Source organism: Bombus pyrosoma, linkage group LG1, assembly GCF_014825855.1.
Source record: "Bombus pyrosoma isolate SC7728 linkage group LG1, ASM1482585v1, whole genome shotgun sequence".
Taxonomy (NCBI): Eukaryota; Metazoa; Arthropoda; class Insecta; order Hymenoptera; family Apidae; genus Bombus; species Bombus pyrosoma.
In genome coordinates, this window is record NC_057770.1 from 1,792,703 (window position 1) to 1,819,879 (window position 27,177).

The window sequence follows — 27,177 nt, forward strand, 5'->3', positions numbered from 1 at the left end:
ATCCTTCTGTTGAAGCACTTCCTTCTACAGGGTGTTTAGTTGTATCGAACTTGCATAGAAATTAGAACAGATAAATAGAATTTCGTTAATTGAAACTTACGAATTTCGAAATTTCAAAAAATTGATCAACTACTTTCGATAATGCGATCAACAAATAAGTAAACTATATCTGACGTTTCGTTATCGTCATTGCACGCAAGAAACTGTAACAACTTCTCGTTGAATGATACATGTAAATCAATAAGCATGCACCAAAAAAAGGCGCAATAAAGTAACTCTCTTTCTGTTAATTGTCAACTCGATCTTTAAGGAAATGCAAAACTGCAGAAGAGAAATCGATTGAATATAGTTCTCATACTCGTATATCAAAAAATAGACATGCAAAAAAATAACGTACTCTAAATTTGATTAATTGGACAGAATTCAAGAGATCGGACACTTGACAAAGTATCGTGTCGGAAGCGAACAAGGAACTATAGCTTATCCCCAACATCGCATCCGTTCATGATCTTGTGATATTTTTGAAACAACTCAATACCCTTGATACCAACTTAGCAGAAAATCAATAATTATAGAAAGATAGCATAGCCTATGTGACTAACGTTATAAATGAATTGACTTGAATTGATTTGATTCATAGTATACTATAAATAGATAAACGCAAAAAGTAACAAGAAAGAATATCACAATGAGAAGGTATAATAAACGAATCGTATTAAAATCCTAAATTTATTATATCACAACAGATTTTATTTTTCATATAATCGGAGACAGGTATTTATGGTATACTATACAATATATTATTTTAAGATCGATGTTATTTTAAATTCACGCGCATCGTGCTCTTTACGACATCTTATTTACTATAGTTAAATGCAAAGAGTGTAACTGTCCTGTCCACTTATCAAGAGCGTTATAACGCGCCGCGCATACTGATTTTTTATCCAATTCGAGCACTTGGTTCACCTGTGTACAATTTGATATACGATGAAGTAAATAAATAACTTTTAAATGATATAAAATTTGTACATTACCTGGTCAATACGACCACGGATAGTACTATCCAAAATACAAGACACTAAGAGACTTTCAACCTCTGATACATCGATATTTAATTCTTTGCTTATAAAAGGGATGTAAATTCTAGTGTATGGTTTAATTAATTTGATTAAAACCTGCAAAATTACGTAAATACATGTTATGGTTAGATTTTCGAAATTCCTGATACGTATAGAGTACATGTACCGCATATACCTGTGTGCGTATATTACGTAATAAATCTTCAATATGTTCTCTTATGAAAGGATCATCCATTATATTATTTCTGTTTTGTTTTAAAATTAATTCAAACTGATTAATATCATTATTTTGGTAACTGACTACTAAGTTTGTCATTGCCAAGATCTCTGGATCATTTTTGTATGGTTTTGCTTCCTGGGAGTCAAATGGATTGATACCAGATTTCATAAGCCTGTTTTTATATACATTTAAGCATTAACAGCAGAGTATATTAATATTACAATATGTTATTTCACCTGTTTAATTTTTTACTTACATATTTGCTAGAACTAAATATTTCAGACATGTAGTACGTCTTGGTGATCCGGATTCATCATAATTTTTGAAAGCTTCAAAGAAATCAGTGTGTGCTCTTTCAAATTCACCTTCTCTTAAATGCATTTTCCCTCCACATTCTTTTATAAATAAATAAAAAAATTTTATTTTATGTTATTAGATATATTTAAGTAATCCCATTTTTAATTTGAACTATACTACCTCTAATGACACCCATTATTAATGGATGTGGTATAGCACTTTTAATATGTAAACTTTGTTCATATAAAGTCTTTAATTTCTTGTTATTCTTTTGTGCTGTATACATTTGTATCTCTAATGCATAGATTTCCAAAAGCTGTGTACCCTTCTTCAGATCATCCTCCCCATCATCAGTCTAATAAAATGGGATACATATGTATTGTACTAATAATTCTCATTTAATAATATAATTAGAGAAATTCTACCTGGCAACTTTGATGAAGTTGTTTTAATATCTTTGCTAATTTGTTAAAATCTGATCGATCAAAATATAACTTTCCCAATTTTGTATTAGTTTTAAACCATAACCTATCATTTTTAGCATCCTTTAACGCATCTAAAGTAGTTTCATAAAAATCTTGTAATAATTCCATCTGTAAGATACAATAAGAAACAAATATGTTTGAAATCTAAATTAGTTTATAATTTACATTAGTATATTACTCACATTCTTTGAGGTACTAATATAATCTAATATGGAATTTATTGATTTTTCTGAATGATTTCTAGTAACTGCACTTTTAATGTAAGTTAATAATTGCTTATACCTTGCCATCATTTCCTTATAATTACCCTGAAAGAAACAAGCATCGTAACAAATATAAGTATATCTTATAGATATATCACTAATCTAATGACGTACCAATTTAAAATTAATTTTTATCATTTGCTTCAAAGCCTTGAAACCCCATTCACCCTTCTCTCCTCCCTCTAAATCCAAAACTTTTTGAAAACTTTGTAGAGCTGCTTTTGGATCATCCTCTTTTAAAGCTTTACTATTATAATATTGGTTTTCTAAATCAACATCAGGTTCTGAATTTGAGTCTTCAGAGTATTCCTAAAATTATTACAAAAACAATATCATTTTGAAATTGATTTTATTCTAAAACAATCGGTTATCATAACTAAGCAAAGAAAACATAGAAAGTGTCATCTTGAAAGCATCAGCATAACCTAAGGAAATTTAGATTATGATATAACTTCAACGTTTTTATTGTTATTAAACAAAATCTAAGCAACATTATTTGCTATTATTTAAACATTACAAGATACTTCTAAACTATTTTTAAATTTCATATACGTCAAGATCAAAATTCTAACCTATTTCTTAACCAAAATCATTCTTAGCATATCAACATTTCCTTCTTAAGTATACAAATACTCACAAGACCATAATCTTCTTCTTCCTCACACATAAAATCATCTTCACCGTCTGACATTTTACAAATATTTAAGAAATTTCAATTGTAAAAATAAAAGGTTCACGCAATCCTGTTGACAACTGCAGGCACGACCAAGTTTGTATTTTGAAATTCACATGTGTGCACTGTGTTACACATGTGCTTTATGCAACTTCTATAGAGATACCAAGCTCTGACCACACCAATACTGTTCAATTATTCTAAATTATTTTTAACAAAACATATGCATAATTCTTTTGGTAATTAAAGTTTCCCACTAACATGTTTGAAGATATTCAAATAATTTTCATTTAAATTTACTTATCTGCTCTTCAAGAATATGACGTTGACTAGTAACTTATCAGATTCTGACTGATTTCACTCCTAACTCCCACCTCAGGTCTATGTTTTCGTCAATGTAGTAGGTTATGTTTCTGATTACAAAATGGTTAATTCAAACGAATCGTCAAATAAACCAATACTCTATGAATTGTTAGAATATTTTATTCGCGAGCAAGAGCCAGAATTAATAGTAAGTTTACACTGTTACTTGTTCAAAAGAAATCTGAAATGAGACACATTCTACATCATCTACAATTCTTATGCATTTATAATATAATATCTATTTCAGAAATGCAAAAATGATTCCGTAATATTGCCTACAACAGGGACAATAAAAAATGCACTTAGATATCTTAACAATAGGTATTCTTTACCAGAAAGTATATCACAACAAATTAGTCTTACTCTACCATGGAAATTTGCAATTGGAGATCATGGACGTTTACTTGCTGTTTTACAAGAAAATGTCATAGAAATCCGAAAAGCAAAAGATGAATATTCTTCAGTTGTTGGGAAAGCTGCCGGTAAATTCATATGATTTCTTAAATCTGTCTAAGCTTCAAAAATTCATATATGTTTTATTGTTTTAGTACCAAAGGATGCTTTTCCACAATGGCGTAAACTAGTTTGGAGTCCAGATGGGACACTTTTAGTATTAGCATCTAGCAATGGTTATGCTTCCTTTTACAATGCCCTGGGGAACAATATTTTTAATATCAGTCCAAAAACAATATCCCAAAACCCTCATATTTTAGAAGCTGGTGATGCAATAGCTTCCATGATATTCCTCAAACCAAGGACACAGCCTGACAAATGGTCTTATGAATTTATGTTAATCACATACAGCGGTTTACTCAAATCATATCACATTTCAACAACTAATGAATTTGAAGCAAATTATGAATTTTCTTTTGGCACTTTTTATAAAAATGGAATAAATGCTGTTGTTTATGATGAAAAACACAGCTTATTTTATGTTGCTGGAAATACAATATCACAGAAATTAATGGTAATTAATGTACTTTTTTATATTTTTTATATATATCAATTTAGGAAGTACAACATCCTGAACTATATAAAACATTACAGTCAACAGCCTCAGACAGTGGATTAACATCTTGGCGACCCCTGAATGAATATCCATATTGCAAGTTATCATTTACTTTCGATGATGAATCGAAAACTAAGTCAAGATTTTCCATATGGAACATTATCCCCACACTAAGCTTGCAACCAGAATCTATCATATTTAAAGTAAAAATCTCTCCAAATAATAGATTTTTAACATGTTTACATACAGATGGTTCAATATCTTTATGGAGATTACCAACTTTGTTGATGCAAAGAAAATGGAAATTATCAGAGCAACCAGATTTTAATATACCTAATCCTTTAGGACATGCAAAAACAAAAAAGTTTCCACCAGGTGTTACTGAATTCCACCCAATAGATATTGGCTGGTGGTCAGAAGAAGTAATGTTTATTATTTAAATGTACATACACATATATTTAAATACATGGTCATGTTAATTTTAATTTATTGATATTTTTAAAGGCAATTATAATTACAAGATGTTCTGGATCCACTTCTGTATGTTCTACAACCGACTTAAAGAATCTTTTAGGTTCAAGCCCCGAATTTTTAGCCGGGCAACCACAAATACATGAACTTGGTTCAGATCGAGGTTTTTTATGTCTTGATTGTGAAACATACATAACAAGTAAAAAACGGAACAGAGAATCTAATACAGAAAGTCAAACATCAGGTTTGTGCTATAGTTCTTAATTAGAGAGTACATATTTTCTATACATATAATATAACATATTAATTCAATTTTTAAGAAGCCTCTTCAGAAAGTGAAGAAGAAAGTGATGAACTACAACCAGCTAGTATATTAAATTATACAACGAATTTAATGCAAAGTACCTTGTATTCTATCACTGACATTGAAAGATTTCAGCCTAAAAAGAAGAAGTCAAGAGTATTATTTAGAACATATAGAATCCTTGGACTTAAAAGTACTACACCTGAAGAACTTTATTCAAGAAAAATTGATATAGAGGTATGAGTATTTGTGAAATTCAAAATAGCTGAAACTAAAGTAACCAAAAGATTGTATTATAGGAATATGAAGAAGCATTGGCTTTAGCAAATACATATAATTTGGATACAGATTTGGTATATCAGACACAGTGGAGAAAATCTGAATTATCATTAAATGCTATTCAAGAACATTTGAGTAAAGTTACAAAAAGGTCTTGGGTCTTACATGAATGCATTACTCGAGTTCCAGATACTATCGAAGCAGCAAGAGAATTATTAAATTTTGGTTTAAAAGGTGCTAACCTGGAAACTTTAGTAGCAATTGGAACTTGTGACAATGGAAAATTTATAATAGATAATACTGATGAAGAGTGGAGTGAAATGGATGAAGCTAGTATAAGCTTAAGACAGATACAGAAAATAAATCAAGTGCTGGAAAAGATCGATATTAAACATTTATCTGACGCTCAAAAGGATTTAATTAAATATAGAAGGAAGCTTCTAGATCATCTAGATAAGTTACTTACATACGAAATTATTTTAAATTCCTCGTTAAAGTACGATAAAAACTTTTACGAAGAATTTCGGCAGCTTTCAGCTGTTGAAAATGCAATTAAATTTGCGAAGGATGGAGATTGTCGGGGAGTTGAAATTATGTTCACTTACTATGGTGAATGTTTGTTACCTCATTGGTTAGCTATTATTAGTTTCTTTCCAGAGACTTTAAATCCATTGAAGTATAAAAAACTTCTACCAGAATGCGACATTGATGGACAATTATTTCTGTTTGATCAGCGTGAATTACGACAAAAAGATTGGGCTGAGAAAGCTGAATTCAATGAGATAATTAACTTAGAAAGCGATGATAAATCACAATCACTTTATGAATATGATCCATCGTTAACTATATACAAAAACACATTACTTACACCAGAATTGTTACAAAAATGGTACGAGTCGCGAGCTTATCAGATCGAGAGGAATAGTTATATGATTGATAATGCTTTGCAATTAATAAAAATTGCCAAATTACATAATATTAATGGATTAGACAATTTGTTGCTAGATTTGGAAACTTTAGATGATATCATTTACAAAATTTATATAGAAGACCTATCTTTAGATCAATTACAAAAATTATCTAATCTGGAAAAAATTAAATTGTTAATGAGCATGACTAGTGAAGAAAGTTTTGTTGATGATATAAAAAGTTTTCTATTATCATTTATAAAAAGAAGAAGTCAGTATCTGGGCGGAGAATTACAGAGACATTTATTTAGCGACTACTTAGTGTCTATTAGTAAAGAAGACTTGAAGTTACCAGTTAAACTTTTTGAATATTTAAAACAATCTCAAGATGATGAGATTCTTCAAATGATAGAGAATATTGCGATTTTAGCGTTAGATTGTATATACGCTTGCAATGATCCTAATATGTATGAAAAAGCAACACGTATTGTAGATTCCATCGCCAAAGACCGTGAAATGAGAAGAATAGATGCCATAAACACTCTACTAGAAGAGCTTGATAAAGAACTTGAATGTACAAAAATTTTAAATAAATATGGCGTTAAAACTACACTACATGTACTGCGAAAAAATAAGAGTAATCCTGATGCTGCAAAACAACTACTGATTCAAATGGCAAGAAGTTTAAACAAAAGGTGACTAGGCATTTTTTATTTTTTAATATTCTTTTTATAAGAATGTTTTGTATTTCAAAATGTTCTCTGTTTAATTTAAGAGTACCACCTCCAGATGAAAAACAATGGGCTCAATTATTAAATGAAATGTTAGAAATTCATGGTCTAATTTTTACATGTCTCGACATAGAAATTTGTTTTGAAATCTGTGTATCAGCACGTTTAGTATCAGGAGTTAAATCTAACATACAAAATTGCGCTGCTTTAATTGAGACTAAGAAAAATGAACAGTCTTTATTGAAAGTGTCTTATGAAAAAACAGTGAATTTAATTTTAGATGCTAGTAAGGAGTATTTTAATAGCTCAAAATCCTTAACTGACTCTAATATGGAATTAGCTAGGTAAGTGTTTTTAGTTCTTGCACTGATTTCCTACTTTAACTTTTATAAATAATATAATTTCAGAGCTTGCCTTCATCTAATCATAGATGATAATGCACAGATAAAAGAAGAGTACGATCTCATTAACTCGCTTCAAATTTTGAATGAATTCTATATTGATATATTGCCACTTCAAGTGCGATTAATGCAAGACAGACTACAGTTGATAAAGGACTGTTTAAATAAGAGGGTAGATGCTCATAAAAGTCGTCAGAGATTATTAACGTTAGCGAATTACTTACGAATAGAGAAGAATAATAGTAGAATGCGGGAAGGAAAGGTTTTGGAGTTAATTGCAAAAAAAGCACTTGAGGTAGAATTATTTTAAAGCTAGTATTTAATATTTAATTGCAGATAATTGATCTATAATATAATATAATAGGTAAAGGACTTTAATGTTTGTGCTGCTACCTGTCAGCAATTAATGCAAAATAACTATATTCCTGCCTGGACAGTTGCTTTAGAATTAGGATTTTGTGGAGATTACGGAGATCTGAAAACTAGGCAAAAATGTTTATGGTTTGCAATAAACAATGGACCTAGCGATATGCTGAGCAAAGCACTAGATCAAATATATTTAATAGAAATACAAATGTTACATAAAAATTTAGAATTGTGGATACCTTCTGCTTTACCATCTGATGATTTCAATGATAGTGAAGACGCAGATAGTGAAGATGAATTTATAGATGCATTAACTACTGTAAGAAATTCACTAAACAATACCACCTCTAACGAAAAATACAGAACTATACTAAATTATTGTCAATTTACAGCCGCAAATAGAAACTAAAGAATTTGTCCCAAAAGTTTTGGAAGCTTCTACTGAGATAGTAAAATCTTCTGCAAATGTTATGAAAGATTCAGCATTTAGTTTAATAAAAAATATAAGCGACACAAATTTTTGGAAATCTAGATTAAAATTTAATTTATCAAATAATCAGGATAATGACACAAGATATGAAAATCCTATGGAAGATGATGACGTACAAAGTTTCCCATGTTTTTATGAAGATTTACATAAAAATTGTAAACTTAGTGAACTCGACACGAAATACGTAAATTATTCAATGCCAGATTTGCAAAATACGCAGCTCAAATGCTGTCGTGCTCTTTTGAGGATAACTATGTTGAATGAAACATTTTGTTATGGTTTGGAAGTGAGTGATATTAATCACTGTAAGTATTACGTATTCACCTAAACGGAAATGTATATAAGTTAAATACATGTGTATAATATATGTTATATATAACATATACGTATATAAGTTAAATACTGGATAAATGATAATTTCTTTTTTTATTTTAGTATTTTTAGAGTGTACAAAGTATACTATACAACAGGATTGGTTACTAGGCATGGCATATTTATTTAGTGTACATAAGAAGTATATAGAAGAAATACACAGTGTTTTAATGGAACTGCCACAAACAATGCTATACATACAAACTTCAATGTATTATTATTGTTTGGAATTATACAAAAGCGCATATAAAGATTATTATTTTACAGATTTATATTCGTTTGATCCATTGAGTTTGATATTAAAAACGATGAGTACAGCTCACAAATGCAAAAAATCTAACATTTATAAACCATTTGAATATTGGCAAACATGTTTATTTAAAAGCTGCGGAATAAATAAGACGGAATTTCTTGAGTTACATCACGACATTAAAGCGAAAAAAAACGGTAAAATTGAAGATCATAAAAGATTAGATGAATTTAATATTGTTCAAACACAAAGTCCAGTTGTGTCTATTGGGAAATCAAAAGAGGAAGAAATTCCGACAGAAAATTCGCAACGTAACGAGAAAGATAAAATTAAGATGAGTTCATCTGAATCTAATGATAAAAATGATATAGAATGGACTGATAATTGGGGCAACTTTTCAGATGAAGATATAATAGAAAATATAGGGAACAAAAAAGATATTTTAAATCAAGAACTGTGTATAGAAAATAATTCTTCTCTAATAAAAGATATAGGGGAATGTGCAACAGAAAAAGATCGCTTTGAAGCTTTTGAAAAAATATTTAGTAAAATAAGGAATGTTGATCATTTTTATGAGGCAAAGAAATTGTTATTACAATGGCCACAATTTGAAGATTCTCAATATACAAAAGTTAATAAACATCCAATTTTAAAAATGATGAAACTAGTTAATTCCTTTATTATGGAAAAAGATAAAAACAAACATAGCAAACAAAGTTTTGAAGAATATAAAGAATTAATAGAAGCATTATCTTCAACAAATGTAAATTTCTTATTAAAATACTACTTATTAGATTATAACCAATTTATTAAATATAACTAATTATTTTTTTTATTATTTGTATTAGGTACTCAAAGAATTTTTGAACACAGAAGAAATTCCTCTTGAGCACGCAATTTATATTAGGTTGGACATGGATAATTCAGAATTTCACGAAGAAGCAGTAAATATTCTTATGGAAAGACATAAAGTATGCACAAGCACGTACATCAACAAGTTCATGCTTTTATTTTACACATTTCTACTAATGTTATTTTATGTTTTAGGAATTAACATTGTCAGCACCGATACTAGAAATGTTATTTTTGAAAAATTTGACGGCATACTTCGATCCGAATCACGAAATATTTGATCGAATCATTGAACATGTCTTCGTGAATCGATCTCTAACAGATGTAAAGGAAAATGCAGAAATTCTTATACAAGAATTAAAAAAAGGAAAGCATATAGCGCATGCCTTATGCATAATTAGATTAATGGAAGATATACCACCATCTTTATCTACATTTAGTACTTGTTGTGAACTTCTAGTGAGGAAATAAATACATATATTCATTCCTTTCTATGATTTTAACTTGTACGACATAAAAGTTCAAAAGATGACTTATTTAAAATTTGTAACTAATATTTTTACTCGTGAAATGTAAAAGACTTTTTTAAAAGAGGTAAGAAAACAGTAACTAATAGCTTCTAGATTTGCATCTACGTCTTTAAAATTAATATGTACATACTATGAATATTTATTTTGTACAATGTGTTATTTGTAAGTATAAGCGTAATATGTATATTGAAATATAAATATTCAAAAAAGATGTTGATAGTTGGTGTCTTATCCCTATGTCTTATCCTTGTTCAATCATTTTGCTTCATAAATTAATATCTTGAAAAACTGCGACGTAGAACTCGACTTGATTTACATTTATTACATTTGCATTTATTACAAAAATCCAATATTTCTTTTTGCAGTTTTTACAACAAAATTTCAAGTCAACAGAATAATGTATAAATGCGCGCACAGTCATGACTGTTTAATTTAAAATTCAAACGTGATATTCAGTTATATTCATAATAATAACTTATAACATGTAATGAACTTAGAACTATCATTTTTATCAACTTCTTATAATTAACACACAATATTAATCGGTTTTTCGAATTCGCTATGTAAAGTTCGAGTTGGTTAATTAAATTCAAAAAATTAAACTTCGCGGAATATAGAATTGGTTTAGATATATATATATATATTCTTAAAAAGATAAAATGGCGGATTGCCATTATTCACCGGTAGTTACTTCAAAATAAGCTAAAGAATTGAAGTTCAAAATATAAAAGTGAAATACATACTAAAGTACATATTGTACAATAGTTGCTGGTACATTTTTAAATGCTAAATATATATTAAAATCTTACACTTTATATGTATTTTATCTGATTTTTCTACAAAGCACTATTTATGTTTAATTATATTATAAAATGTAGGAAGGGTATTATATATAAGAATACAAATTTATATTGTAATTATAATTATAAAATATGATCATTTCTTTTAACTTTATTAGTTACATATTCAATATATAGTGAAGTTTATACTTAACCTGTCGGATTATACATACGTATGTGTAAGTTGTACTTGCTGTTATTAGGAATATGATATAAACAATATTATTACACAATGCTCATTTTTTAATATATTTTATTTGTTTTTAGGTTAAAGTATTCTGAATTTAAAACAAATCTTGCGTTTTAAAAGTACAGTTGCAAAAATGTCTATTACGTTAGATGTAAATGATCCATCAAAGGATGAAGAATTAATAGAAAATTGTCAGCACTTTAAAGAACGTGCAGAGCGAAATCGTCAAAAAGCATTACTTTTAAGAAAATCTAAAATAGTTTCTCATCCTTATATAAGGAGGTACGTTGTCAATATCAATAGTTAGAAAAATAAAAAATTGTATAACAAAACATTTGTACTTTTTTAAAGTGAAAATGAAGATTCAGGAAAGAGTACATCTTATAAAGTTCAAGGACAACGTGTTATAGATAGTGGAGGAGGTTTTCTTATAGAAGAAAGTGATGAATTAGAACAACAAATGGTATAACATTTTTAATTATTTTAATAGTTATTACACTAAATATTAACTGGATTTCATAACTAATATTTTCCTTCTTTTCAGTTACAAATAATATCAAAACCTGCACCTATTCTTATAGATTTTCCTCATTGCGATGAATGTAAGAATGAATTTAAAGACTCATATCTACTACAAACATTTAATTTATCTGTATGTGATAACTGCAGGTATACAAGCATTATTTGAACTAGCAATTATTTTAATATAAAACTTTAGATTATTATGATTAGTTTTTTGTATTAGAGATCCTAAGGGCAAGCACTCTTTGATTACAAAAACAGAAGCAAAACAAGAGTATTTATTAAAAGATTGTGATTTGGATAAAAGAGAACCTCCATTAAAATGTATTACTAAAAAAAATCCCCATAATGCAAATTGGGGTGAAATGAAATTGTATTTGCAACTACAAATAGAACAGAGAGCTTTACAAGTATGGGGTTCTGAAGAAAAATTATTAAAAGAAAAAGAATTACGTGATGTTAAGAGGGAAGGAGCTAAAATAAAAAAATTTAACAAAAAGGTAATGATAAACGTATTTCAAATCTAATATCGTACTTGTACTTTAATATAAAATAATATCAATATAGATATTTTTATCTTACCAACTTACTATTTTTGTATTGTACAGATTAAACAATTAAGAATGCAAGTCAGGAGCTCGTTATATGATAAAACATCAAAAGCTTCTCATATGCACGAGTTTGGAGAAGATACATATAATGAACATGATGATACATATACACACACTTGCATTACTTGTGGATATGAAGAAACATATGAAAAAATGTAAATTTTATAATAATGAATTTTATAGCAATTATTGGATTGTGTTTTTAGATATGAGTTTCTTATATTAAGAAATTTATTTACTACTCGCGAAATGCATACACAATAAAAAAGGATAAAAAAATCACTTCCCTTTTTTATTTATGTATTTTCTCTCTCTTGTTTAATTTTCAATTGAAATTTATTTTTTGTACTAACAAAATTTTATACATCATAATGTATTCCTAGTGTTTCTATCATTTAACTAGTTAAAAAGCAAGAAATATAATTAATAATTTTTATTTGTGTTATAGTACTGTAATGATATATATATATATTTTTTTTTCTTTATTACGGAAAACAATTTGATTGTACTCTCAATATTCTACATGTTTTCAATTATATATTTGTTACTCTTACATTATGATAATCTAGCTAAGTCACTACAGCTAAATATTAATATTCCACTATGTAAAAATATAACTATTTATACAAAAAAATAATCTTTGCGCCATATTAGTTACGCAAAATCACAGTTAATTATACATTTCATTGTAAATTAAGTATACACATTTCATAACATTTAAAATACTACCCTACTTCCAACAAAGTCAAGCTTTCAGCATATTTAATCCATTCTTTAATTTGATTTAAAATTTCTATTGCACTTTTATTCAAATTATTAATCATTTAGTTTTTTGGTTTATGCTCTTCCATGTACACAAAAAAATATTACATATAACCAGACGTTCAATACAAAGTATTCTAGTGACAGATTAAGATGAACTCATTTATGTAGCATTAATGTTAAGACTTCTCTATGAACTCCTTACATACATTTTGTACAGGCAGTAACATATTTGGCACAGACAGTTTGACTCCTGTAGTATTTTGGGGAATACTTATTGCATTTGTTACTGCGGTAGATGATCTGAAATAAAATTTTATTGTTTTATTTATTCATTTTATATTATTCTTTTAGGGCTTTCCATTATTTTATTTATAGACATACCTGTTGTGCCTAAGATGACTTTTGACTAAATGACCAGCTGTAAGAGCAGCCATTAATGATAATTCGCCGGCAAGTACTGTGGCACATATTATTCTAGCTAATCTGCTAGCATTTTCACCAGGTTGATCAGTATGTGCACCTTGAACACCTAACATAGCCAAACATGCACCTTGTGCAGGAAGACCAGTTCCACCTCCAATAGTACCAATTTCTATGCTGGGCATTGTACAAGATACATACAGATCTGAACCATCTGCTCCCCATGGTTCCATTAAAGTCATACAATTACTACTTCCAACATTTTGTGCAGGATCTTGGCCCGTAGCGATAAAAATTGCGGTTACAATATTTGCAGCGTGTGCATTAAAACCACCTACGCTGCCAGCTATGGCGGACCCAATCATATTTTTACTTATGTTCACATCAACTAATGCGTGAACTGATGTTTTCAGCACATTAGTAACAATATCCGCAGGGACCACTGCTTCACAAACAACACTTTTACCTCTACCTTGAATCCAATTTACTGCTGCTGGTTTTTTATCCGTGCAAAAATTACCGCTTAACGATAATATTTCCATGTCAGAGAAATGTTCCTTTACCGCGTTCAATGATTTTTCAGTACCTTTAGACAACATATTCATACCCATAGCGTCACCGGTAGTAGCCACAAAACGAATAAACAAATGCCTGCCAGCAATGCGTATGTGAATCTTCGTCAATCTTGCAAATCTGCTAGTTAAATCAAAATTCTCCTTCATTTCTTTGAAATTTTCAGGATCTTGCATCCATGCCATAGCTTCACTTGCTCTAACGATATTTGGAAACCTCACAACTGGTCCCCTAGTCATTCCATCAGCAACTACGCGGCTTGTTACACCGCATTTTGACAATGCTCTACTACCACGATTTGTAGATGCTACTAAACATCCCTCTGTTGTAGCCATTGGTATATGATATAATTCACCATCGACTAATAATGGGCCAGCAATTCCAAGCGGTACAGGCACATATCCTATAACGTTCTCACAACAAGATCCTAATACTTTACTATAATCATAATTTTTGTACGGTAAATCGAAGAGAGTATCGAGAAATTTTCCCGTCTCTCCAATTATAAGACGTCTGATTCCAACACCTCGCTCCATGTCACCAACTGCTTTCTCTAACTGATACGCGGGTATATGCTTATTCTTCACTAATTGAATTATTTCCTCGTCCGTTAGCCCACTTGCTCCAAGCTATATTATTTAAAAATTAAATATAGAGTAACGGTATTTTGAAAGATAAATTGGGATACATATACTTATAATACCTTTACTTACATCAGATTTGTATATTTCGAGACATTCTTTTAAGGACCTAGGAACTTTCGATTCTGGAGACAGATTTTTATCATCCCGCTTATCTATATTACATTGTTTTTCGTCTATTTGGTCTTCCTTGTCATCGTTCCAATTATGTATCTTAGAAGAAAAAGAGATACTTTGCATTCTATTAAAGTTTTGCTTGAATGGCAGCTTGATGCTAAGCATATTCACATCTTCACTTTCATTTTCTTTTCCTTTCACACATTCATTTTCAACCTTTTCTTCTGTATCGTCTTCTACTTTAGATCGCAATTGTTTAGCGATGTCTCCTTTATCTTCGAAGAAAATAAATTTAACTGCGAGTGCAAGAAGAAGTATCAATATCACGATATTATCGGCACTGACTGACAACCAATTCATTAGATAATTCTTCACTTCTGATGAATTCTCTGTCTTGTTATAAGAATTCACTAGGACATGTGAATTCACGGAAGATACTTCTCCTTCTACAGTAGATTCGCTTTCGTCACTTTTGAAAGGCCAGCGACTAAAATAAATATTTTATGTCAACGATTACATTGATGTAACTTCCTAAGCTTATGAATTATCTAATTTTATTGTATCCTCCCGCATACAATAATGTATATAGATTAACCTGCCGCTATTTTTATGTACTATTTTGATAAAACTTGAATTTAGTATAAAGATATTAATAATTATCATCATCTTTAACTCGACACAGAAGTATTTCCTACACTGTTTCCTAACTTAACATACGAGGAGATAAAGAAACCGAAACCTCGTAGAGATACTATCTCCTCTGCAATTCATTGAATATGAATCAAATGTATATTTATGCTACTGTGTAATAAGTTGAACCTGACCTGTGGAAGTTAAGAATAAGGAAACTGTCAAACAAGAAATATGCTCAAGTAAAAAAAATACATATCGTATGGGGCAGATTTGTGATAACATTTTGTCAGTTTTCTTTCTATTGTTATCTGATGTATAAAACATAAAGTTCATTTCAAACGAAACACGGCTCGTATATATTATGGAAAACAGAAAATAAGACAAAAATGCAATACCTGTTAGCGTGTACCACAAATAGGCCAGCAATCATAATCAATTTAACGCGTTCTACTACCGGATTCGGCTTTTGATCCTCTTCGTTTAATGGATGCATTATAAAAATCTTATCGGCACTTAACGGTTTCATAGCATTAGTTTCACGAGAAAGCTGAAATATAATAATAATACAAGATAGAATGTATAATGTACAATTCATAAAACTATTTTAACAATTAGCACAGAAATCTAAAAATTACCTCGAGAATAAGTGATAAACATGCAGGGTAAAATGTCATAAAAACGATATAATTTACAATAACACCTAAACAAGCGAAGCTGCACAAGATTTCCAATCTTTTGACACCGGATAAAGATCCTATGCTAATAAGTAGAGTTTCTACTAAAGTATCTAACGTAATAGTTGGTCCTAAAAGTGACATGCCGCGAGCAATATTTGCTCGTACTTCTTCTTTGTTTCTGGAACTTAGAGCCAATTGTGCTAATATAGCGGCTTTTGAAAGATCGATAATAAGCAAGAAGAAGAATAATGCATCTCTGAAAAATAATAACTTTATACAATAGGAATTAAAGGAATTTCTAGACTTTGCAATCCATTCTGAATAATACTTACTTTAAATCAGAAATATCACTGCGTCCGAAATTCACTACGCTGGACGTGAACACAACACTAGAAAATACTGTAAATAGGCCGGCAATACCTGTCAAAACATTACATTCAAGTATTCTTACTATTATCATTAATATCTGCTAATAAATTCTATTTATTATTTCGTTACTTAAAATTAATTCGCGCATTTTTCCCGGTTAAATGTTATGCGAATTCAATAATTAATTGTCATTGCATGTCGTACGGAATGAAACGATATTGCTTTCCATAAAACTTTCTCTGACGCTGAAAGCTTTCACGCGTACCGTGGAAAGATCCGGTTATATGAATAATCGGCCAATACATAATTATCATACATTCTTCTTTAAACACGCGTTTCGCGTCTTCAATTTTTCAAAATATCAATTAAACTCATATATTCGCTTACCTAAAATATATTTTGAACCCAATTTTTGTAAATTGCGAAACTGATGATAGGTGAACAATATAGCTAGACATCGTATTATAGTCATGACTATAATATCAGCTGCATTTAGGTCCTAATAAGTAATCATATATTACATATATTGTGTAAGCAATTTTGAGGCTTACAAAGATCATTTCCATCATTAAGACATTTCTCGACACAAATTTGAAAATTCAATTAAAATTTACTCAAAATCTGCTTACATCCGAATTACATCTACCGGGCCGACAATGTAAAGCCAAAGGAAGGGTTCCACTATCTCGAGGATGTGCACTTCCGGTCTCCATGTTCAGAATGCATGCCGTGAGTGTGAAGGTCGTCACAATTACTTCTAGGGGGTGCCCAGCACAAAATCGGCCGTGAATTTCGAACAGATGTGTCAGCATGTTTTTTGTTTTTGATAACTACCTACAACTTGAAGTGACATAAAATGTTATTACGAATAAGATTATAATAAAAGAACATAAAGTATTAGTAGAATAATTTAAGCACTAGCAGAGAGCGTGGCGCTGTTTGGAGCAGAGGTATGGGGTTGGAACATGGAAGAATCGCTGGATAGGGTAAAACGAGGGTACGTAAAATGGATCTTAGGTTTAGACAGGACAACACCAAACTACATACTGACAGAAGAATGCAAGATAGAGGAAATGAAGGTAAGAGCGTTAAAAAGAGCAGTAAGGTACGAGGAAAGAACTCTAGAATCGGAAAAGGAGCTGGTAAAAGAGTGTATAAAGGAGAGAGAGAGAGAAACTGGGGAAACGGACAGGAAGGGAAAAGAGCAAGAAAGAGAAAGAAGGAACTAGAAGAGGTGAGAAACGGAGAGACACAAAGGGAAGCAGGAGGGGAGCAAGTAAGTTGGACTGCAGACCAAATAGTAGAAGAAAGAAGGAAGAGAGAAACAGAAGAGAGGAGGAAAAGGATAAGGGAATCCAAGTACAACAGGTACTACAGGAACATAACCAAAGAGGAGAGGCCAAAGTACTTGGAAGGGAGGATGAAGTGGAAGGACAGAATAATCATAGCCAGATTCAGGTGCGGAAACGAAACCAAAGCGAAAGAACATTGGAAAGAGGAGGAAGAAAGAAGGTGCAGATTATGCGGAGGGGAAGAAGAGGACCTGAGACATGTGCTAAAAGAATGTGAAATAACAGGAGGAGCAAAGGAAATGGAAGAAATATTAAATGGGACTGGGGAAGGACTAATGGACTTGAGAGTGATAATAGAGAAAAGAAGGGTAAAAGCAATACAAGAAGGGGTGGAAGGACAGGAAGGTAGCACAGCAAGGAGGCAAAAAGACCAAAGTGGCAATAGTGTGTAGGCTAAGTTGCAATAAATCGTAGACATAAGTGGAGATAGATTATAAGCATTAGTGTTAGATTAGAGATAAGAAGGCGATTAGTGCAATAAAGAGCTGTAAAGAAAGCTGAAAGTTCGTCCAAAGCCGAGAGGCAAGGACTAAATAAAATAAATAAAAAATAGTAGAATAATTTATTTAAACATTCAACATTTCTCCAACTTGTTCTCCATAAAGATCAATTTTAAGGTAGCACATTAAGATATTTCTATATCTCTTGGTAAAAATAATTTATAAAGTCTCTCTTTCTGTAAAATGGAACTAAAATAGATACAGTTACCATAAAGAAGACGATACCGCGCGTATGGTGAACTTGAAGAAAGTGTTTGTTTATCGAGAGCGTTCTTTATTCATTGTTACAGAAAATATTCGGTAAAATCGACAGATAGAGCCGTTTATTCTTTCCAACTGAAGGAAGAAGATACCTAACAGATCGCTCAAACACGAAAAAAAGACAAGGAACAACTTCAGCGAAAATAAATGAAGGATTGAGCGAATGAAGTACCACACGGTGACATCCCTTCCGTATAGTCATAACACTTTCAATTACGTTACGCAATCCACGTGTGTGTAATGAAACTCGATTTTTTTTTACAAAACCGAAATTCCGTCTGTATCGGTTTGACATTGATATTCGAATGCTTGCAGCCGGGAGAAAAATGAAACAATACGAAGCAATGGCAAACGGAACGAAAACGCCAAGAGGCAATGTTTTTCAAATTAGAATTATAAATAAATGGGTTGTCTCTATAGCGCTACAACGTGTGATTACATCCCACGATCTTAGGAACACAATCAGTATTTCAGAGATGGAAGCGATTTCAAAGTAAGGAATAAACTTCTACAGCTATGCGTTTATTAAACTAATTATGTGCAATTACCTATATATGCAAAAGAAATAAATGTAAAATAAGAAAAGAAATTTAATCACAAAAACAAAAGCTGGAAGAATGTGCATCAAGAACGGTAACATTCTACAATATTATACAATATTATACGATAAATTGTTTCAGTTCTTACAGTTACTTCTATAATTTGTTACCGACCATTTTAGACATATAAACCGTAATAGTGGTAAGTTCATTTGTAATATATGCTAAGGGAGGAATAACTTCCTATGAAATATTGGAGCTCAAGAATTACCAAACACAAAGTACAGTATATAGTTAACTATTATAATTTAAATGGTGAGACGACTTGCATCAATATTGGACAAACTAATGCAACTTTATCTTATAAAAGAAATAAAGTGGAAAAAGCAGTTCAGATATAGATAAACAAAAAAGACATTGATCGCATTCAAAGCCAGAGGCATTTAATGTTACAATCTGATGGAATTATAAAGTCACCTTTGGATGTATACCTAGGATTATGTAAAATTTGAATATTACAAGATTAATTACTATACGTTATTATCCTACAAAAATACACTTGTACGTAGTACACATATCATTATTTCTTAATGGGGCACAAAAGGTTAAACGTCACCTACTGCGTACGATAGGAAAACGTCGCATAGTTCAAAGTCTTGTTGACAAGCTAAAAACTCCCTAAGGAAATTACTGAAAAAATTGTGGTCATCGGTACACAAAGTACAATGAATGCCATCTCATTAGTGTCAGAAAACGCTAACATTTAGAGAAGTGAACAGGCGTTAGGACAAGAAGAAGAGCAACTCGTGTATCAAATCACTTTACTTCAATGTTATTGGACATTTTCAAACTTGTTGGGCCACTTATACATACATATATGTACATCAAATTTAATAGTAAATCGGGGAATCCAAGTACAACAGGTACTACAGGAACATAACCAAAGAGGAGAGGCCAAAGTACTTGGAAGTGACTTGGCCTACAATCGTAGGCATAAGTGGAAATAGATTATAAGCATTAGTGTTAGATTAGAGATAAGAAGGCGATTAGTGCAATAAAGAGCTGTAAAGAAAGCTGAAAGTTCGTCCGAAGTCGAGAGGCACGGACTAAATAAAATAATAATAATAATAATAAATCGAGTTAACACAAATACAACTATAGCATAAGAGCTATAACTTGTAACAAAATTAAGAAGGATAGAATCCCTTCTGAATGTTTTGATACCACTGAAAATTGTGATTAAATAAGTATACTTTTTTTATAAAGAAAGCCACTCATTAATCTCTTGGCTTACACGCTATCTGCCGATCGCGCGTGCCATAGTAAGCAAGAAGTTCAGTCGCGCGCCGTGTCATTCATCTGTTCAGCCGTGTGCCCGAACTGGCGCAAAACTCGTAGTTTTTGCTTATGGCACAAATCTCTTGTCAAACCACAAACCACGTATCAGACTCGTGATTATAGGCCAACGGATTAAGAGATAGTGACCTTTATGAATAGTGAAAGACACGTGTGATGAAATATACACTAATCGCAAGATTAGAAAAAATCGCAATTACAAAGAAGGATTGAATGATACCAGCAACGTCCGCTGTGCCTGAGCAATGTTCCTCAGCTGTTGGAAATATTGTCACGTGCAAAAGGAGCCATTTATTTATGAACAATTATACGAATTAAAATATGAATATTGTTTAAGACACTAGACTCCAGAGATGTAGCAGCAAAGATTATTTACCGCCGGAATGATAAGCTGACAAGTTAAATTTACCAGTAAAATAAGGGCTGCTAGATATAATTAGCTCGTAAGGTAAAGAATAGCAAGTATCACTTGCAGGTATAAAGAATTGTGAGAAATGAGAAGAATTCTGAAGACAACGGATTAAGTCTCGCAGAACTAGCGAAAAACTATTGATGCACTAACTCTAAACTACCCGAGATGAGGCTCCTATAGTTCCTCATACAAGAGTTGTTGGCAGGGTAGAAACATGCGGATTAATGGTTTATACATTTTAGCTTACAAGGGTAGTGCTCAGTTCAATATAATTGGTAAAACTTCTTCTGCAAGTGGCCACCCCGTGAGCACCGGAAGTCGAGGGTACGGAGTCACCCTAAGGGTCTGCACGGGAATTCATTTATGAAAAATTGACATAAGCAGATATAGAAGATAAAAGGAGAGAAAATCTCTGAGTCCCTATCTATGGCAGGCAGTTTCTAACGATGGAATAAGTGCTTCAAGTAATAATAGGTGCTAGAAAAGATAGAATTTCTTAGGTATGTACCTGTACATAAATGTGTACAGATATATAAATGCGTAAAGAAGAAGTATAAACCTATAAATGAATAAAGGGATGAAAACATAAATCCTGAACATAGGAACATAGGAACATAGGATAGGAACAGAATAAGAAGAAATTCTGGCATGGAATTAAAAATTTTGTACATAATAAAACATGCAGTATATGTGTGCGTAATAAATATTTTAATACACGTATACGCGTGTAGCCACGTACCCGCATATAAATATGTATTACAAAAACAGAAATTAAAATAATAATACATCAATATATCAATTAAATATAGATATATATTATTATACAATTAAACACATTATATATAATTAAATATGCATATGTATTTTCACTACAGGTTCAAAACAATGACAGTTAATCTTTATACATGACTGACTGTTGATCTTATTAAACCATCGTTGAAAGCACTTACTCTATTATTTCTGATTTTCTACAACGTAATTATAATCATCTAATATAAATTTCCTGTATCTAGTCGTCATAGGGAAACATCCTATTGAATGTGCTTGACATTGATCGATATCTTAATATACTTTCAATTACGTATTCCTAATGATAAATGAGAGGTCACGAATGAAACATGAATCTTATGTAAGCCTCGATATTTGTGCTATCATTGTGACAAGTGTCCTAAAAGTATTACAACATCAAAACATATATTTGTATATAATTTTAGCATTCTAGAAATCACATCGCACTGTCGGTAACCGCCTATAATATCTATATTAACTACATATTAACATAGCATAAATTGATGTAACTATGAAAGAATCAAAAGTAGTTAAACGGTGCGAGGAGTATACTACCGTTCAAGTTAATAACACAAATTAATAACAAGGAATGATAGTGTAGTACTCTTTTGTTTTTATGTCTCTTTCTCCTTGATAGCAGTTTTGACAAAAACATTGAAGTTAGAATATTTTTTAAACTAATCATTTTTCGACCCAACTACCTTGGTTCTTTTGATCTTTTGTACTTTTTGCTTTTGACACTTTGCTTTTTTTTAGAGAATTAAAAAATGTATCGAATAATGTATAAAAAATGTGTTGTTTCGTTTAAGAAAAATGGAGATGACTTCAATTTTTCATCGAAGTAAAATCTTTTGTGAAATTCTTAATATTGCAATTTGTAGTCAATTGAAAGTCGATTAATTTTTGTTTAAACCATTTTATTTCCAATTATTAGAAGTGCCTGAAAAATTGTAAGGATTTTTAAACCACCTTGTAGCTGTATAAAATCATTGCATTGTTTACATTCTGTTAAAGATGAGCAAGTACCCGGTATTTTGAGCGATAATATAGATACGTATTTACTTGTATATCTCTCTTGTACCGTCCCGCTAGTCAACTTATCTCTCAACAATATCTTGATATTGTACAGAGTAAAACAGACTATCAATTTGATTACGATAAATAAAATGAAGTATCATCATTATTTGCGAAAATACACTCCTTAGACTTTCCAAATATTGATGAACCTAAGTCTACGATGTATAAGGTTTCGTTCTATTTAACGTTTAATACGAAACAAGCTTGAACAAAAATATTTATCCTTCAATAACTTTACGATAGTTTTTATTTAATTGCAATTATTCTATTTTCTCAAACGATCTTATAAAACAAAAAAGTGAAAATAAGAAAAAACGTGAAAGCCATGGAAAGCATTACTCCTTCGTAAAATAAATAGAAAGTATGATCGAGCACAATATAACGAACATGAAAGTATATCACCATGCTACTACCTTCTTTCAAGGGGACTTGGTATACTTGGTACATAATAATTTTTCGTAAAAGTATTTAAGTGCTGTACTCTTGTCAATTTGTATGCCATAATCTCTTCAATTTTATAATCATTGCTAATATTATTGCTCAAGTAAACTCTTTGATATTAAACCGGTATTCTCGAAATTTGCTGAAGACATTCAGTTTCTTAAATATATATGTTTTTTATGTATCTCGATGATTTATCCTATCATCGGATCTATCTTTATCAGCTGCGTTAAATAATTCGTTTCCTCTGTGCATCTTGTACAAAGCAAAAGATATTATTTTTTACAGTATGAACTGAATCCTTAATACAATATGGAATCATATCATACAATATGGATATATTTCCGAGTTGCTAAATATAGACTACCATGTAAGCATAATATACGTGGTGCTGAAACGATAATAAATAATAAAAAACTTTTTTAATACTCTATAATTGGACTATACCAATTATCTATATAAACTTTAAATATTGAGTGATACGGATGAGGTGTATTACTTAATCTGATAGTTAAGAAAGGCAAACAGCTAAAGTTCCACTTACTAGGAGCTTTAGTCATACGTTATATATTACTAACTATGAAAATAATGTAGAGGTAAAGTAAAACTTTAAATAAACTTTAAATAACAAAACAACTTTTGCGCAGTAATTGTTCAACTAACATGACGTGTAGGTGGAAGAGGAAGTTTTAACAGGACACTGTGTATCGTTAACTCGATTATTTCTGTCACAAATGAAACAATAGCAATAAATGTGAACGTGCGTACCTTGTTAAAGTGCACGTAGCAACTCGATGAAACTCTCGACGTATTACGCACGTGGTTCAGTATCGCATATATACATGTATGTGCTTGTCAACTCTTTCCTATTTTCTTTTAACGTCAAATAAAACAGTGTCAAAAATATGACATGCAATCGGCAGGGCTTTCTATTTGACTATGTCAAACTCCTGCGTACCTTCGACTTATAAAAATGCAATTGAAAAGTATTTGTTAATTAAAATATTAAACAATTTGTTTTAGAAAGTACTACCTCTTGAACGGGAAAAGACTTCCACCGAACTTATCACGATTAAAAATCACAAATAAAGGTAGACTATTCGATAGTTCGCAGTTCACAGTCGCAGTTCACAGTCAAGCAAGTCTTAACGGAACGAAATTCACCAGCAAACAAACCTGCGCTAACGCTCGAATCCATTCGACCGGCCCGATCGACCTTACAGAATCAGTTTCGACCGCGTTCGACTATTTTCGTACCCCTTCCTTTTTTCCTTCATAAGCACGTGTGTTCTTCCTCAATACATAATACTGCATCTTTAGTAGTCTAGTTATTAATAATTATCTAGTCTTTAGTAGTTTAATAGTTTAGAGAAGACTCTAGTCTTTACACGTAATTTGAAATTAGGTATTTCCGTAATATGAAAGCAGCATTCGTCGTAACAATCGAATCAAACTTTAATGAATTATCGGGATAACGCGCTGGAATTTCGTGTTTAATCATCTTTTACACATATCATTGCGAAAATCGGACAACAACATGCATTTCATTTCTTTCATACTTGCTCGTACTCTTGTTGAATGTGACAGATGTATCCATGTGTCACTTGGTTATTGCTACACTAGTAGTCAAATTATTTTTAAGTACACATTCTGTGAAATTCAAATTTACATTGATGTAACAATGATAAACAAAACTGTGCAAAGATTTATGTAAAATGTGAATCTTTTCTAACAACATTGTATAAATTTACGGTTTTGTGAAACAATTTACAAATTTAATGCGATTTGTTGTTCTCCATTCTTAGAAAATGTGAGTTTCATGTTTTATGAAAATTCTATTATATACAAAACTTTGTACGAGCATAAAATGCGAAAATACGATTATATTTCGTGCAAGATTTTTTAGTTTATTTCGTACGATAGATATATGAAATATATATATATTTTTTTTCGAATACAAAAACGTAAATAAAGAATCTAATGGTCTACATTAAGATTCCAATATTAGAATTTTATAATAACACTAAATTAAGAACAACTAGAACACTTGGCTTCCATGGAAAATCCATTTATGTGTACATATTGAAAGTATCGACGCGAAGGATGATTACAAATTTCGTACGTCGCCTTTGAATGAAAAGTAAATAACATTTTAGTTGGAACCGATCTATAAGCGGTTTTAAACATAAACCTTCCTTCCCGGAACTATTTTAAATACAACAAAAGTAGCCAGCTCCGTTTCAAGAAAGACGCCGTCCTCGTCGGAATCGAACTCCGTCATCTTACCCGAATTTAGCGGATCGTATTACGTGATCACAATTATAATCGATTAATACGTACTTATGTACGTATCGTATATATTATTTAAAATAATTAAATGAATATTTATACTAAAAATATATAATTTGTTTTTATACAAATAAGCAAACGTAACTTCATGCAGAGAAAGACAATATCTACGAAAGTTCCATTTAGTCAACTGACTTTCATTTAGAAGTCATTATCGTTTTCGAAAATTGAAGAATCGTCAAATATCTCAATGATATTATTATACAAATCATTATCATATTGTATAACATATGGAAAAATATCCATAAACATTTATTATTAAGGCAAAAAATTGAAGGCCATACAGAAGTTAGTAAGTATAATGTGAAGCCTATACAAGATATGCGGTATACCTGGCTTATAATCGCGAAGTACATTTGTATTTAAACGATTTCTCTTACTAAACGCGTATAGCATATTCATTTGTCGTATCTGTAGAATCTGTCTGAAAATTCCGTATGAATTGACTAAGAGTTCTACAGAGAATTAAACATTTATATTTAACTTAATTAAGTCTCAATATTAATATTGACAACCACGTATACCAAATTTTAATGCATGAATTAGGTGATAGATGCATGATATAGGTATTTTCAAATATTAAACTACATAATTATTGATATAAACGATTGATGTTACCTAACTATTATTGATATCAAGAAATATATCATATAAATATGTTAATTTCACTATTTACTCATAAGTATAGATTTTAATTTTATTCATTAAAAAAGTATCTATTATATATATGACCAGAATGTCATAATTTTACATTAATTAAAAGATTACATAAAATTGTTTTATTTTATAGTTAATATTCTATTATCACTTGCACATACATATCAATTATTGTAATAAATTGTTTCACATTGATATGTGAACAGATAATTTAATAATTAGGACGTACAACATTAGTGTCCTACTTTATGTCGATCTGGTAAAATATTTTAATCAAGAAATCGTACATTTTATCACATATTAGTATGAAAACGTTAAGATACTCTAGATAATTTCTGAGAAAATCACTATAACCATATAATAAAACTATTAATAAGCAATAAAATTATTTTCAAAAATAAAATAAAATTGTATATCAAACGAACATAACCTAGAAAAAGAAAAAGAGGACATTAAATGATCAACATACCGTAAAACTTGTTAGAAGATAAAATATGTTTCATGTGGATATCAGTGTTTAATAATTGGCATATCCAGTATCTGTGATTCAATATTTTTGTTACAATTTCACAAATTAATTAGCATTCTGTACACCAATACTGGACCTTTGAACAGTATTCTCCCTTACACAAATTATAACGACATCTATAGGACTTTGTCTACAACTTAAAATGATCTCTATTGATAATTTTTGTTTATACATTTATTTTCTAAACGATATTGGTCAAATATTAACAAATTAAA

General features: G+C 30.6%; 4 protein-coding genes across 11 annotated transcripts; 2 read left to right on the plus strand and 2 right to left on the minus strand.

The window, feature by feature from the left end:
- Positions 1-715: 715 nt before the first annotated feature.
- On the minus strand, positions 716-3,122 carry LOC122567218 (COP9 signalosome complex subunit 2). The gene is made up of 9 exons (XM_043725570.1): positions 2,982-3,122; positions 2,459-2,653; positions 2,264-2,389; positions 2,022-2,189; positions 1,777-1,951; positions 1,556-1,694; positions 1,255-1,471; positions 1,035-1,175; positions 716-966 (listed from the first exon to the last, which is right to left on the minus strand). The coding sequence occupies exons 1-9, from the start codon at positions 3,033-3,035 to the stop codon at positions 847-849; spliced, it is 1,335 nt and encodes a 444-aa protein (XP_043581505.1). The 5' UTR covers positions 3,036-3,122; the 3' UTR covers positions 716-846.
- A 270-nt stretch (positions 3,123-3,392) lies between these two features.
- Positions 3,393-10,554, plus strand: LOC122567140 (neuroblastoma-amplified sequence-like). Of its 2 annotated transcripts, none has more exons than XM_043725394.1 (14): positions 3,393-3,528; positions 3,628-3,862; positions 3,929-4,347; positions 4,428-4,811; positions 4,894-5,104; positions 5,181-5,401; positions 5,464-7,046; positions 7,127-7,426; positions 7,490-7,778; positions 7,848-8,168; positions 8,242-8,644; positions 8,775-9,724; positions 9,810-9,932; positions 10,009-10,554. In XM_043725394.1, the coding sequence occupies exons 1-14, from the start codon at positions 3,442-3,444 to the stop codon at positions 10,282-10,284; spliced, it is 5,802 nt and encodes a 1,933-aa protein (XP_043581329.1). In that variant the 5' UTR covers positions 3,393-3,441; the 3' UTR covers positions 10,285-10,554. The 2 variants fall into 2 exon arrangements, with proteins under 2 accessions (XP_043581329.1, XP_043581339.1); XM_043725404.1 differs by having other exon boundaries at positions 5,184-5,401.
- A 425-nt stretch (positions 10,555-10,979) lies between these two features.
- On the plus strand, positions 10,980-12,787 carry LOC122567355 (DNA repair protein complementing XP-A cells homolog). The gene is made up of 6 exons (XM_043725754.1): positions 10,980-11,361; positions 11,450-11,654; positions 11,724-11,835; positions 11,917-12,041; positions 12,118-12,394; positions 12,503-12,787. Exons 2-6 carry the CDS (start codon positions 11,506-11,508, stop codon positions 12,662-12,664), a joined length of 825 nt encoding a protein of 274 aa, XP_043581689.1. The 5' UTR covers positions 10,980-11,361; positions 11,450-11,505; the 3' UTR covers positions 12,665-12,787.
- A 496-nt stretch (positions 12,788-13,283) lies between these two features.
- On the minus strand, positions 13,284-27,075 carry LOC122567149 (3-hydroxy-3-methylglutaryl-coenzyme A reductase). 7 transcript variants are annotated; one of them, XM_043725429.1, is made up of 10 exons: positions 24,461-24,599; positions 24,196-24,391; positions 17,330-17,540; positions 17,088-17,199; positions 16,664-16,751; positions 16,290-16,587; positions 16,050-16,201; positions 14,977-15,508; positions 13,652-14,892; positions 13,284-13,570 (listed from the first exon to the last, which is right to left on the minus strand). In XM_043725429.1, exons 3-10 carry the CDS (start codon positions 17,510-17,512, stop codon positions 13,447-13,449), a joined length of 2,730 nt encoding a protein of 909 aa, XP_043581364.1. In that variant the 5' UTR covers positions 17,513-17,540; positions 24,196-24,391; positions 24,461-24,599; the 3' UTR covers positions 13,284-13,446. The 7 variants fall into 7 exon arrangements, with proteins under 7 accessions (XP_043581364.1, XP_043581391.1, XP_043581361.1 ...); XM_043725456.1 differs by lacking the exons at positions 24,196-24,391; positions 24,461-24,599 and adding an exon at positions 26,903-27,075 and having other exon boundaries at positions 17,330-17,534; XM_043725426.1 differs by lacking the exons at positions 24,196-24,391; positions 24,461-24,599 and adding an exon at positions 26,903-27,075.
- Between the last annotated feature and the right edge of the window lie 102 nt (positions 27,076-27,177).

Excerpts from the sequence above, each read along its gene's own strand:
- LOC122567140 (XM_043725394.1), top strand. The coding sequence starts at position 3,442 with ATGGTTAATTCAAACGAATCGTCAAATAAACCAATACTCTATGAATTG. Across the intron at positions 7,779-7,847 it reads TTGCAAAAAAAGCACTTGAG|GTAAAGGACTTTAATGTTTG; the intron begins GTAGAATTATTT and ends ATAATATAATAG. Across the intron at positions 8,169-8,241 it reads TTATAGATGCATTAACTACT|CCGCAAATAGAAACTAAAGA; the intron begins GTAAGAAATTCA and ends GTCAATTTACAG.
- LOC122567149 (XM_043725456.1), bottom strand. The coding sequence starts at position 17,512 with ATGCTGACACATCTGTTCGAAATTCACGGCCGATTTTGTGCTGGGCAC. Across the intron at positions 17,200-17,329 it reads CCGGTAGATGTAATTCGGAT|GACCTAAATGCAGCTGATAT; the intron begins GTAAGCAGATTT and ends ATTACTTATTAG. Across the intron at positions 14,893-14,976 it reads TCGAAATATACAAATCTGAT|CTTGGAGCAAGTGGGCTAAC; the intron begins GTAAGTAAAGGT and ends TAAATAATATAG.
- LOC122567218 (XM_043725570.1), bottom strand. The coding sequence starts at position 3,035 with ATGTCAGACGGTGAAGATGATTTTATGTGTGAGGAAGAAGAAGATTAT. Across the intron at positions 2,390-2,458 it reads TAAAAATTAATTTTAAATTG|GGTAATTATAAGGAAATGAT; the intron begins GTACGTCATTAG and ends TGTTTCTTTCAG. Across the intron at positions 2,190-2,263 it reads ATATTAGTACCTCAAAGAAT|ATGGAATTATTACAAGATTT; the intron begins GTGAGTAATATA and ends TGTATCTTACAG.
- LOC122567355 (XM_043725754.1), top strand. The coding sequence starts at position 11,506 with ATGTCTATTACGTTAGATGTAAATGATCCATCAAAGGATGAAGAATTA. Across the intron at positions 11,836-11,916 it reads ATGAATTAGAACAACAAATG|TTACAAATAATATCAAAACC; the intron begins GTATAACATTTT and ends CCTTCTTTTCAG. Across the intron at positions 12,395-12,502 it reads TAAAAAAATTTAACAAAAAG|ATTAAACAATTAAGAATGCA; the intron begins GTAATGATAAAC and ends TGTATTGTACAG.